At 34.5% G+C, this 14,523-nt stretch overlaps 1 protein-coding gene across 5 annotated transcripts in view; it reads right to left on the reverse strand.

Annotated features, from left to right (window-relative positions):
• LOC138321752 (uncharacterized) overlaps positions 1-14,523 on the reverse strand; it is a 33,769-nt gene that overhangs the window by 18,400 nt on the left and 846 nt on the right. For 3 of the 5 annotated variants that reach the window (XM_069265690.1, XM_069265688.1, XM_069265689.1), the window contains exons 2-13: positions 12,310-12,577; positions 10,919-11,075; positions 9,549-9,638; positions 8,190-8,261; positions 7,717-7,795; positions 6,342-6,460; positions 5,184-5,341; positions 3,248-3,379; positions 2,563-2,706; positions 1,614-1,923; positions 987-1,082; positions 235-373 (exon numbers count right to left, since the gene is read on the reverse strand). In XM_069265690.1, coding sequence (XP_069121791.1) covers positions 235-373; positions 987-1,082; positions 1,614-1,923; positions 2,563-2,706; positions 3,248-3,379; positions 5,184-5,341; positions 6,342-6,460; positions 7,717-7,795; positions 8,190-8,261; positions 9,549-9,638; positions 10,919-11,075; positions 12,310-12,491 — 1,678 coding nt within the window. In that variant the 5' untranslated portion in view covers positions 12,492-12,577. Of the gene's footprint in view, positions 1-234; positions 374-986; positions 1,083-1,613; positions 1,924-2,562; positions 2,707-3,247; positions 3,380-5,183; positions 5,342-6,341; positions 6,461-7,334; positions 7,482-7,716; positions 7,796-8,189; positions 8,262-9,548; positions 9,639-10,918; positions 11,076-12,309; positions 12,578-14,523 lie in introns of those variants that run through there. The other 2 variants (XM_069265691.1, XM_069265692.1) reach the window with 2 other exon arrangements.

The raw sequence follows: 14,523 nt of genomic DNA on the forward strand, positions 1-14,523 counted from the left end.
CCATACACGAAAAATGCGTGATATTTTCAACTCAATTCCCGTTTGTCTATCTTTTAAAGTAAATCAAGCATAGTTTCTGAAATAAATTGTTAAAATTTTACCCATAAAATATGAGAGAATGGACAATACAGTACATGAAGGTACAGGATTGTCATGGGTAACATTATGACAACTGCATAAAAATAAAAATGTCTACCAAAGAAGCCCGAGACAACTGGAAAATTTCATTTGTACCTGTAATTCTGCAGACGAGATGTTTCTCCTCGTCCTGTGTAAGCCCTCGCCCTCCCAGATGTCTGATCTTTGTGTCCAGCAATTCCTTGACCGCTGACCATGGCAGCTCCTCTGGACAAGGGGGAGGTGGAAACTGACCCTGAACCACAAGTATGGAACATTGTAGGACGATTCATTTTAAGGATTTATGTTTTTTTTTATGTTTTGTTAACAGTCGCACTCCTTTACAGACTTGCCAGGTTTACAAGGTAGAGAAAGGCCTAAGTACACAGAGGAAACGCATACGAAAACCAAAACTTGGATATGAGAGATTCTGCCTAAGGCTCACAAATTGTTGTAAAACTCGAGGCTTGCCGAAGGTTTTATAACACTTTGTGATTTGAGGGTAGAATATTCCTATCCTTCATATCTACGTATGAAAAAGTATTTCCTCTCATACCTATACATTTTTGTTTAGAATTTAACAATTATGATATCTCGCCATATTAAAGGTTTGAAAACTGCAACTGCAAGTCAATTCTCCATACATAGTGTAATGTCTTTAACACAAATTGCAATGTTTGTGTTCTTTATTGCTAGCCAAAATATCTAAAAATTAGATTAAAATTGTACAGAGAGAGTAGTAATTTTGTTGGCACAGTGACTTTACAAAGTTGTATTGCAGGGGTAGCCATGTAAAACAGCCTCAACTGGCATGAGTTTATTGCATACGATAAACTAGTATTACACCATTGGTACAAGAGAAAACTTACCTTGTCCTCTGGATTAAGACACTGCCACAAGAGAGATCCACATGCATTACAATGCTGACTGGCTCCAGTAATCACTACAATTGGCAGTGACATTGCCTGTGGAATACAACATTTTTAAGACTATTACAAAATTTTTATCAAGTCATCAAATATTGATTCACATAACATCAAGAATTTGTTGAATTTAACATACAATTGAAGCAAAATCTCACAATTTTGATCTGCTAAAATCTATTTTTCTAGTTGAAGGTCCAAAAGATTTTGACCAACTAATATAATCATAACCAGCTACAATCAAACCTGTCGATAATGACCACCCAAGCGGCCAACACAAAATAGCCAAATGGTCTTAATACACAGGTCAAATTACATAGAAATTGACCTTTTAGAACCTTGAGAAAATAGTCTTACTTAACAGGTGGTCTTTATAAGGAGGTGGTCACAAAGAAAGGTTTGACTCCATATGATGATTTTGGAGTACTCAAATTTAATAAGTAAACAAAATTTAATAAGCAGGTTTTTTTTAATTCTGAATTTACATTAAGTAGAACTTGAGATGATGTGGACTAAAAAAAAAAAAAAAAACAGATCTGTCATACGATCACTATATTTGAATTCAAATCTCACCCAAAGGTTGATCAGTCTCTGGCCGACCGTAATCTTGGTCTGAAACACGAGCCTGAACTTTTCCTTGGCCACATTACTCTCCTTCTCCCGATTAAAACTCTTCAGCTCCAGAGCTTTAAATGTGGCGACTCCAGTATTCTTATCTACTGTGGTCGTACAGGACGGGCCCTTCTGTTTGGTATCCTTTAGGGGATACTTGGAATTAGAAAAATCGTGGGTTGCTGGGTCCTGCACCTGAGACAGAGAGTCTTCATGGACAAAGTACGCACGGACCTGATTGACGGAGTCTATAGAAGCGGCAGCCAGAAGTCTGGGGAGGAAAAATGGAAATCTATATAATAGAGGAAACTTTAACGAAGTCTCTTAACAACAAATCTACTCACGGGTAACTTTCTTTGGTTCTAACCGAGGTTTCTTAGGAGCTACTACAATACATAGTACCGACACTCATACACACAGCCACATAAGCTAGCTGATGGACTATACGGCGAAAATGCCCATATCCATGTATCGTTACATTACAACTCTCCCCACTCTCTCATCAACAAGCTTCCTCTCAAAGCCTTCCTTGGTTCAACCTGACATCATCAGGACACGCAACTGTCCCTGCTTGTTGTTATGGCGGTGCCGCCCCATGACTAGAACCCCACTAGTCACCAACCAGTACCAGGAACATTGTGCTTCCCGTGCTGTCCGAGGGCACCCTACAGGATTCCAGGCCCGTTCGCTTCCACCAGGCAATTTTAAATCAATTGCGAAATTCGTATTGTATAATTTAATCTGTACTGTAAGTTCTGAACAATTACAAACTTGTGCAAATCTACCTATTAGTTGGCTGTTAAATATACGAAATATAGGGAAATATTTCTCTACCCCAGTAAATTTGAAGACAGAGCTGTCTTTTCCCTAGCAACCGTGGAATAGCCCTGTTAAGTATGAAAGATCTTACCTGACTGTAGCTTTAAACTTAGGGCAGCTGAACTTCTTACTGCCTCCACAGTCCTCGTCCTCATAATCTTGTCCGTCGCCCTTCTTTTTCGTTCCCATGCTGACTTTGATCACATTCTTCACTTGATCTGTCACCACAAAGGAACTGGAAGACAGTATAGCAGGATAGGGGTTAGGAGTCACTTACTTTACAAGTTTAAAAGGACTGGAATAATTTTACAGCTCTCTCACTATGATGTTTAAGACCAATTAAAATTTTAATTAATTAATATGCTTGGTCAAGGAGGAAAATAGGTTCCATTAGTGTTTCTCTATGAAGCTTCATCTGTCCTTTGTGTCAGACTGCTTTATGAAGTAGGAATAAAACATGGTTTCAGACCAGATTTGGTTTTAATGCATTTATTGGTTTATAAGAATAGTGTTTTCAAGTATCTACATGAGGTTCCATCCCTTCTTTTCATAAGACCTGACCAGTCTTGGAGTACAAAAATTAATTGATTTGTCATCTTATAGTGTTTAACTGTTTAACACAACAGATGAAGCCCAATGTGATTGCATAATTATCATAATTTTAAAACTAGTTTCAATTAACTCATTCACCCCTGAAGACACATTTAGACTCTTCTAAATCAAATACTAGACCAGTCCATTATGAAATTTCAGGGGTGGATGAGTTAATGACTTACCATTGCATCATTTGGTCAAATACACTATTTATAGCCTCCACTTTATCCTTAAGATCCTGGCTGCTGTCTCCTGTGATATTCGGCAAGGAACGCTGAATAAGGTCAAACAGAATCCGACCAGCATGAGCAGACCTGTCAAAAAAAAGGGAGATACAGAGGACTCCACATAATCGAATAACGGTTATTCGAATATTTCGGTTATTTGCATAAAATTCTGCGGTCCCGATTTTTTCCTTCTTTATCTTTGTTTTTCAACTCCGTGTATTTGCATAGACTTTTACATGACCTCCGGTTATTTGAATAAAATATTTGGGAAATTCTAAAAATAAAATCGAATATTTTTCAATTTTGCAATATATTTTTAGCGAAATTCGCCGATATATGTTTCAAGATACTTCGCTTTTACTAGAAATCATCCTGGTAACAGATTAACGTTATCGTATGGCTTGTTATTTTATGCATGAATCTGCAAAGGTATTCGACGCTGTTACGATTTACATCAGCAGCGGTTGATCATAACTTTAGTATATTCACTGACTCAAACATCTAATTAAAGCACTTGCACTTTCAAATATGTTTATTTATTAACGTAACGTACCTTAGTTCGCGATCGGTTGGAGAAACCATGCTTCCTTACAACAATCGCCATTCATGAGTAGTCTCGTTCAACCAGAGTCTTGTTGACTACGACAGATATGTGCGTATCAAGCGTCTCGTTGAACGAGACATAAAAGCATGCAAAGTCGGCGTGCAATGACTACCGCAAGTTTCGTACATTATGTAAGCTTAGGATACAAAAGATAATTGCTACGTTGTTTCATTGCTACTTGATCATGAATATGCATTAATTTCTGAAATGTTATCAAGCTATTCGCCGTATAGATCAACAATACAGGGAGAATTCTCAAAACACATTTAGGTCGAGTGAACGCATGGCTTCATCACCTGCCGCCATTTTCGAATTCATATAGGCCTAAGCTTACATGTGTAAAAACAACACTACTAGTTGATCGGCACTTTGAAGTTTAATCACGAGCGTAAGTTCATTTTGCAAGGCAAATGTACGTAAATTTGTTTATTATTTAGGTTCAGAAATGTAGACACAAATCCAATCCTGTTTAGTAGAATCTAATTGCATTTGATATCGATCGTTTAGCTGTTTCTCAAATATTCACGTGTCGATCTTAACGTAAACAAGAATCTAATATTGGAATATATTTTGTTATTAAACTATTAAAATAGATTTACAACTTCGAAAATAATTACTTGTTGTTTGTTTTAAGTGTAAATAATTAACGTATTTATCAAGTAAACGAAACGATATCTATTTGCCTATTCACATTGATCTACATATGTGTGGGGTCAAACGGAGGTGCAAAATGTCATCTCCGCCTATTCGAATACTCCGGTTATTTGCATATTTTCTTCTGGAAAATGACCTATGCAAATAAGCGGAATCCTCTGTATTGTGTTTAGGAGCAACAGAGCTTTGTGCTTCAGTCTGCTTCATTTGATATTTGGATTTATCGCCTCTTGAACAGCGTCAACGTCATTATATAAGAAACTCTATAAAATTAATAGGTGAATGTGTAAAGAAATAAAGTGTCTTTAGCAAAGACATAATTACAACAGTACAGACCAGTCTGTCACTCCAAATCAAACTGTGACAGAAAGGGAGTTTCCAGCAATGCACCTGGAATGTTATTGTAGATTAAAAGATATGATTTTTTTTATATCATTTTTTTAACATCCTTTAATGAACAGTGAGTGCCATTTAAGGTCATGTAAATTTAAAGAGGTGGAGGAAAGCCGGAGTACCTGAAAAAAATCATGACCTACAGCAATGTCGGCAAATACTGCAGGTTTGAACATGTAAATGAAAATTTTGACAAAGAAAATTCTATGTTATTCAGTGTATAGGAAGATTGAGACCTACCATTCTGTGAGTGGAGGTTTGATGGGAAAACAAGGTTGGGCAGCAACATCCACATAGTATTTCCTCTGCTCCATCCTCCAGCCATCCATTTCCTGTTGTAGCTCGCCTAACACGATATTAGCGTGCTCAATAATGTGGTCTAAGATCAAAGAAATCTCCTGTAATATAAGAATACACTATTGTAGATGTCATATGATTAACAAATAACAAGAGGCCCATGGGCCTTAACACTCTCAGTATAAAGTATTGACTAACAATTAAGGCAATACAAGGTACTCCTTAGTTGAAGCTGTAAATTTCCAAAATATCGATGACTTTGACCTTAAAAGTTAAGGTAAAAATCTTTCAACTTTGAACAAACTTAGTAGCCCTTTAGCCTAGCATGTCACAGGCCCAATATCTGGTTTCTAGGCCTTTTAGTTATTCACAAGAAGATTTTAGCCATTTTGTCTCATGTGACCTTGAATCAAGATTAAAGTCATTCATTTGAACAAACGTCGTAGCCCTTCATTCTAGGATGTCACAAGCCTAATATCGAATCTCTAGGCCTCTTAGTCTTAGCTATTCAAAAGAAGTAGTCTAAACATTTTAGCTTCTTTGACCCACTGAGACCATGAATCAAGGTCAAAGTCATATATTTCAACAAACTTTTGGTTATTGAGAAGAACTTTACGCACTGCAGATGGTGCACTGCGTACAGCGGACGGACCATGGTCACTATAGGTCATCCTGACCCTTTTGGGTCAGATGACATAGAAAGCTCAATACCAGATTTTTTAAGTAATCTACGGTATCTAACAAATATGGTAAACCAGCTTTCTCTGATGGCTTCCAACTTTTGTAATTTTCTTCCAAAACAAACATTCAGATTAAAATACAACTCCTTATTCTGACTATAATTCGTAGAGAATCAGACAACATCTCAATAGGGTCACGTTCAGGTGACTTATTGGATTGGCCAATCAAATTGCTGCCTGAAATATTTTAGCAGTAAATTTTAGGGGACAAAATAGTTTAGCACAGTCCTTGTAAAATTAATTGACTTGGCGTATGTAGTCATTTAACCATGCCATAGAAACAACATATATTTAGTTACATACAAATTGTGAAATACAATTAACAATACATAATGATGTTCACAAAAGTATAATAAATTACCTTCTCAATATCGCTTTTTTGGTTTTTACAGACATTAAGTAGATCTTCCACATTTTGAATCTGTCCATTGTAGTCATTCAAAGTCAATCCATTTGGAACAGGTCTCCTTTCATCTGAAATTAAAGCAATATCTCATGTATAAATATAGGATCTTAATAAATGTTTATTTCATATGAGATATAAAATCAAGTCTCAGAAGCCTTATTTTTGTGAGCCTTGATGAGTAAAGTTTCATAAAGTATATGAAATTAATACGGATTAAGGCAATTTTTATCACATACTACAACAAGAGGCCCACAGGCCCTGTATCGCTCACCTAGTTTGTAATGCCAAGTTATGTTCTGAATACAGATTCATTGTTTCTTTTCTACCTCTATTTCCCCTATCAGGCCCCGCCCCTCCTGTCCCCAGTTATATAAACTCTATTAGCCTTCCCCCATGATGTTTCTGGTCAAATTTGGTAACAATTCATGTAGAATTCTATGACAAGTAGTGATTTGAAAAATTTACCTCTATTTCCCCTATCAGGACCCTCTCCTTTCTGCCCCCCCCCCCCCCCCCCCCCCCCAGGAACTAAGATGTAGGTCATCAACACACATTTACTAACACAAATCATTCCTTTGTTGATGTAAGTCATCAACACACATTCTCTTACATAAATAATTCCTTTGTTGATGAAGGTCATCAACACACATTCAGTTACACAAATCATTCCTTTGTTGATGTAAGTCATTAACACACATTCACCTACACGAATCATTCCTTTGTTGATGAAGGTCATCAACACACATTCACTTACACAAATCATTCCTTTGTTGATGAAAAGGTCCTCAAAACACATTCACCTACACAAATCATTTCTCTGCTGATGAAGGTCATCAAGACACAATCACTTACACAAATCATTCCTTTGTTGATGTAATTTATCAACACACATTCACTTACACAAATCATTCCTTTGTTGATGAAGGTCATCAACACACATTCATTTACACAAATCATTCCTTTGTTGATTAAGGTCATCAACACACATTCACTTACACAAATCATTCCTTTGTTGATGAAGGTCATCAACACACATTCACTTACACAAATCATTCCTTTGTTGATGAAGGTCATCAACACACATTCACTTACACAAATCATTTCTTTGTTGATGTAATTTATCAACACACATTCACTTACACAAATCATTCCTTTGTTGATGTAAGTCATCAACACACATTCACTTACACAAATCATTTCTTTGTTGATGTAATTTATCAACACACATTCACTTACACAAATCATTCCTTTGTTGATGTAAGTAATTAACATATTCACCTACGCAAATCATTCCTTTGTTGATGAAGGTCATCAACACACATTCACTTACACAAATCATTCCTTTGTTGATTAAGGTCATCAGTTTTTTCCATGCTATCATCATAGTTCTTTATTTGCTCATCCAGACGCTGAAATATAAAAAGGATTTTAATAGAATCATATGAGACAGGGAAACCTGTCTATAAAGGACAGCCTCGTCAACAAACCGAGTTGTGTAATTTACTGGAAAATTGACCTCTCTATCAGATAAAGGACATTTCTGATATGTCCCTTTGTTGTCCTTTATAGAAAGGTTTGAAACTGTGTCTATCTATAAAGAGAAAAAAAAAGCATTTTTCCCGTGTGACTCTATATATTGACCTACATGTACAATGTATATGCAACTTCATGAATGAGTATAATTCAGATCGTAAAACTTTTACATTCCAAAACGATACAATCCACAGCACAAATTTGGAGTCAAAAGAAGAATAAAATTTTTGATGTTGTGACATAAGCAATGAATAATGTTCTTATTCTTACCTTGACCAAAGTATCGAGCTGTTCGACAATGAAGAGGATTCCGTCCTTCTCTGTGGTATCCATATCATCCTCCTAAAATAAAATCCAACATTACAATATTTCTATTTATATCTTTTGACTCCATTACAAATTCACATCGTAATATTATAATGTTTGGGATTTGAATAATTTAGGAAACTACAAGAGCTGTTGGAGAACAGCAAAGCTCGCCTATTCAGAAGAAGTTGATGTTCAAGTATTTACTATTTAAACATGGAAGTATGACAAATTAACAGACTCAAAAAAAACCTAAAGGGCCCCAAATTGGTTGTATTATCACGTTAAGCATCCATACACATTAGGAATATAAAATCATAAACATTTATGATGACTTATGCTTAAACAATTGACAAAATAGAAACTTGCTCAAAAACTTTAACATGGAAATATGACAAATTAACAGACTCAAAAACCCCCTAAAGGGCCCCAAATTGGTTGTATTATCACGTTCAGCATCCATACACATTAGGAAAATAAAATCATAAACATTTATGATGACTTAAGCTTAATCAATTGACGAAACAGAAACTTGCTCAAAAACTTTAACGTGAAATGGGACGCAAATGCTGACACCGACGCCAGGGTGACAACATTAATTAGCTCCCCCTATTCTTCGAATAGGCGAGCTAAAAAGCATGTGATTAATAGTGGTGGGCCGAGTATCAATTATAATCGATAATCAGTTAGTATGCCTTTTCTGATTCAAATGATCTATTATCAAAATCCATAATCGCTAATCAAATAGGTACAATGTCTGTTGTAGATTTATTTTTTACAGATATATTTTCAACTGTTACTGGGTTGTTGTCAAACGTACTCTATTTTCTCAACAGAAAATGAAAAAAAATATGAGTACCTTGATTAATTAATTAAGACTTGAAACTTTTGTGTAAATATTCCATATCCAATGAAATATCACAGAAAAGTATATCGGCAGCAAATTTTACATCCGAAATATTATTTACTAGAAACCAATTATTTAATTGATTATCGATCGTTTTATGACTTCTGATTACAATTTGAAAATCAATTTTGATATCATACCGATTGCACATCATAAGGTAAATTCTAGAAAAAATTGTAGTAAAGTTAACAAAATAAATAAGATGTAAAATTAAAATAAGTAAACCTGCCATAGACAACATCTCTATATATAAGTACACTTGTCTATAAAGAACAGCATATCATCAACCCTATTTGTGCTATTTGCTATATAATTGAGGAGTAACAATACTATATTGGTATCGGGTACCAGCATCCAACCCTATCCTTTATAGACAAATTTGACTATGAAACAATATCAATTTAACATTGGTTTACCCCGACTCCTGGTAGAAGCAGTTTCCTTTCTGCATCCAAACATCCCAACAGGTCTGTGATCAGGTCAGCATGCTTCCCATTGTACTTATTCTGAAATGAAAGGAAGGGAAGTACTGTATATATATCAAAATAATTCATTTTTCTTTGTTTTCATACTAAATCTGGATTTCTGATTTGTCGATTCATTTTTATCATACTACTATGAAAAGAAATCTGAGAATGGCATGGAAACCTGACATGACATGATAATGGAAGTGATTTACACACATTGTGTATTGATTATGGGGAAAAAATCCCTTGGAAAATCAATGTAATCGAATGTGTAAACTTATTCTGTTTGATCGAATAGTCGGGAAAATCAATTATAAGCATTGATGTCACTATTTTTTAATTTCATCAGGTTATCAACTTAATTTTGTTTGCAACCTTTTATGAGAATTTGCTACGCGGATCCACAGTTTACAAACAAAATTTCTTTCATACCCCATGAAATTAAAAAATAGTGACATCAATGCTTAATTATCAGTGCAGTATAAAGTGTATCAGTTAAGTGTATCAATAAAGTGTATAATCAGTGCATGGTTAACATTGCTTGTGACAATCAGCTAAGTTCACAGAATTGTCATTTTAAAGCCACTTTTAGGGTTTTAATTCTACATCTATCTTGTTGACAACAACGGGATGGACAAAGTGTTGGCTATACACCGTATATACAGTCAAACCTGTCTATAAAGGACACAAAAGGGACATAGCAAAAATTTCCTTTATAGACAGGTGTCCTTTATACAGAGGTGGCCTTTATAGCAGGTTTGCCTGTATATATATATACATACTATATCCTATATATATAATCATGAACGACAGGAAATTCAAATTAAATCTTTGGATCAACAAAGATACATTGTGTTTACTGTTTAAGTAATTAGATATATCAAAGAAACACAATTTAACAAAGGATGACAATTCATTTACTCGTGCCCTATCCGGGCCTCGAACTGTCGATCTACAGCACCCAATTGCCTAGCCAAACATACATGCGCCTTTTACCACTGCACCACATCCACGTCCCCAAAAAAGGACATTTCAATGACAATGTGAGAGTCAGTTCGATATGCTGACATAAACACAGTGGAAATTGTCAATTAGATTATTTAATTCCTGGATCGCATTGTATATACATATGCACATACATGGATACAAATTGTACACAAATTTTATATGATCATCAACGAGGTACAATTTCAACAAGAAATTCAAATTAAACCTTTTGATCAACAAAGACAAATTGTGTTTAAGTAAGTAGAGATATCAAAAAACACATTTAACAAAAGATGACTATATCCTCTAATACACAGATAAAACAGAATTACCTCCAATGCATCCACATCACCTGAAATGATGATACTTTCGGGAGAGTGGGCAACACACATTTCTTTGTAAAATCTGATCAATATATCGTAAAGGATCTCCGAAGGTTCTCCGTCCGTCTTCCAAGATTTCTCTGTATATGATTTCAGTGCCTGGCTCCTTCAAATCAAATGGACACCTCATATTATAAACATTAATACAAAACAGGAGAAGAAACTTTTAAGTATTTCCTCTGAAGTTAACAACAAGAGGCCCATGGGCCTTAACGATCACCTGAAATTTGATACATATTAGGTATGTCAATTACTAGCCAACTGATGTCTTTTGTTCACAAAATAGGAACATAGATCTAATAGGTCTACATACAAAGTTTCATTACGCTTGCAATCGGTGCATATTTAGTCACGTTATTGTGTTCACAAAGTTCAATAATTATTGTTTCAAAGGGCAATAACTCTGTATATTACAGTCTCATTACGCTGATTTTCGAACTTGACCGAGATCTTTCCAATGTTAATCTTACAAAATATCATTAAGCTCAGTTCATATTTGCTCAAGTTATCGTATTCACAAGGTCCAATAATAATTATTAGTGCAAAGGGCAATAACTCCATAAATTACAGTCGAATCAAGCTGACTTTCGAACTCGTCTGAGATCTTTTCAATGTTAGCCGACATACAAAGTTTCAATAAGCTCCATTTATATTAACACAAGTAATCGTATTCACAAGGGAATTTTACCAAACAAAGCACGACAACGGACAAAAGACTATCGCAATAGGTCTCATTGACCTATAGTCAGGTGACCTCAATAAGCCCATGGGTCTAAGCAGTTGTCTGGATTCTGATATCTTTCAACCATTGTGACCAGTTTTCCAAACATACGGAAGAAGACGGATTATAAGTTTACGACTTGTGTCTAATCCCATTTGTATATAATGTGCAAATAAAATATGTTTAAATCAATAAGATTTAAAGGCCTAAGATGAGGTTACAACTCCAAATAAAGATGTTAACGATGAAGATTTATTTTACTGTTTTTCTGTCTGATACAGTAATGCACAGTAATTAGGACGATGGTAGTAAACTTACATGTATAAGACAACCTGCGTTATTAAAACTTGAAGTATTTAATTTATTTTAATCAAATTGTTCAAAAAGGTGATGATGAGTATAGTATTAACGTTAAGCTAATAACTTTTTTCACTTTAACTGTATTCATTTACTTGCAGAATCAGCTATTGAGATCATAGAGAAAACTGAAAATATTTATATAAGATGCTTATAATTTAAAACCGCAAATATCATGCAAACTTTCAAATCAGGTAATGAATACTATAATTTAAATACTTACTAGCTATTGTCTGTAACAACAATATCTGTGTAAACTTACCAAAGATCATTTTCGACAAGAAAATCTGTACATCTTAATCGTAGTTTCTTTATTTCATCTCTGTACACGTATAGATCATTCCACTTCTGGGTTAATTGCCCTGAATCTGCTGAAATTTGTTGCATCACAAAATGAAATGGCAGTATCACATTTTGTTCCATTGTTGGATCAGCCATATCCATGCTGGAAACTGCCAGACTGTTTCGCTTTCGCTTACAAATTAAGTCAATTCCAATGTCAATCGATCATGAACAAATAACATCAGATTCTATAAAAAAAAAAAAAGAGGTTCATTTATTGATGTTGTCTTTATCGATTCCTTTGTCAATCAATCATGAACAAATAACATCAGATTCCTGTCAGAAAAGAAACTTGTTCATTTATTGGTGTCTTCTTCGTCATGTCTCCAACCTTCTTTAACTCATTCATCCTGTAATTTGATAATGGACTGCTTTTGTCTTTGATTTAAAAGAGCCTAAATGTGTCTTTAGGGTAAATGTAATTTGATAATGGACTGCTTTTGTCTTTGATTTAGAAGAGCCGAAATGTGTCTTTAGGGTAAATGTAATTTGATAATGGACTGCTTTTGTCTTTGATTTAGAAGAGCCTAAATGTGTCTTTCGGGTAAATGTAATTTGATAATGGACTGCTTTTGTCTTTGATTTAGAAGAGCCGAAATGTGTCTTTAGGGTAAATGTAATTTGATAATGGACTGCTTTTGTCTTTGATTTAAAAGAGCCTAAATGTGTCTTTAGGGTAAATGTAATTTGATAATGGACTGCTTTTGTCTTTGATTTAGAAGAGCCTAAATGTGTCTTTAGGGTAAATGTAATTTGATAATGGACTGCTTTTGTCTTTGATTTAGAAGAGCCGAAATGTGTCTTTAGGGTAAATGTAATTTGATAATGGACTGCTTTTGTCTTTGATTTAGAAGAGCCTAAATGTGTCTTTAGGGTAAATGTAATTTGATAATGGACTGCTTTTGTCTTTGATTTAGAAGAGCCGAAATGTGTCTTTAGGGTAAATGTAATTTGATAATGGACTGCTTTTGTCTTTGATTTAGAAGAGCCTAAATGTGTCTTTAGGGTAAATGTAATTTGATAATGGACTGCTTTTGTCTTTGATTTAGAAGAGCCTAAATGTGTCTTTAGAGTAAATGTAATTTGATAATGGACTGCTTTTGTCTTTGATTTAGAAGAGCCTAAATGTGTCTTTAGGGGTAAATGAGTAAGAAATTTGGCTTTGACATTTGAACTTCCGGATATTTTACTAACAAACAAAGATATTGAGGTTTCATTCTTGCTTTTAATGCAAACTCTAGTCTATATCAGTAATGACCGAGTAAAGTAAAGGGAGTAATTCTATATCAGAATGTTTAATCTACCAGCCATTAAAGTCTACATTTACACTAAGTCAGAGTACAGCAAAGGGAAGTAACTCTTATTGATCAGAATGTTTAATCTATCAATCACCTGCAATTATAAGTCTTCATTTACACTAAAGTATGAGGATGTTTTTAACTAAATTTGGTTAAAATCTTTTCAGTGTTTAATGAGATGAAGCTGTATTGAAATTATGATGCACGACTTAAGTTTTTCGTTATAAAAACTTTATCAGAAATAGGAAGGAGACATATAAAGTGTATATGTATATTTCAATATTGGAATTAACTGATAATGTTAAGACAAATATTTAACAAAATACCAAACAAAAGTACATGTAGCTGACTTGTTATAAAAAAAAACATATTTATATATATATATATCATATATAATATTTAGCTGTTGTATAGTACATAATGTAGTAGCTATATCAGAAATGTTGTTTACATTGTAAACAAAGGGTCGTCGTACCAGGAAGTTGAGCGTTTCACATATCAACTGACTCCCAATGGGTCATATATATCTCCTAGCTCCTATATCTGAGCATAATGTCTACACCACTAAACCTGTATACTGTCAGCCCGTCAGTACTGTCAATTATTCTATATACATGTACATAAAGTCTGCATAGACAAATTGAAGTTCTATCAAGCTACATAAAAATGTATCTATTAAAATGTCAAGTCTGGTGACAAGGCTTGAGGATACTCAGACTTATAGCTAGTCATATAGCTGATAATTCTAATAGTAAGAATATCCATGTCTGGTATCAGGGCTAGAGGATACTCAGACTAGCCATACAGCTGAAGTCTAATGGTCAGAATGTCCATGT

The sequence above is a fragment of the Argopecten irradians genome, chromosome 4, assembly GCF_041381155.1.
Source record: "Argopecten irradians isolate NY chromosome 4, Ai_NY, whole genome shotgun sequence".
NCBI lineage: Eukaryota > Metazoa > Mollusca > Bivalvia > Pectinida > Pectinidae > Argopecten > Argopecten irradians.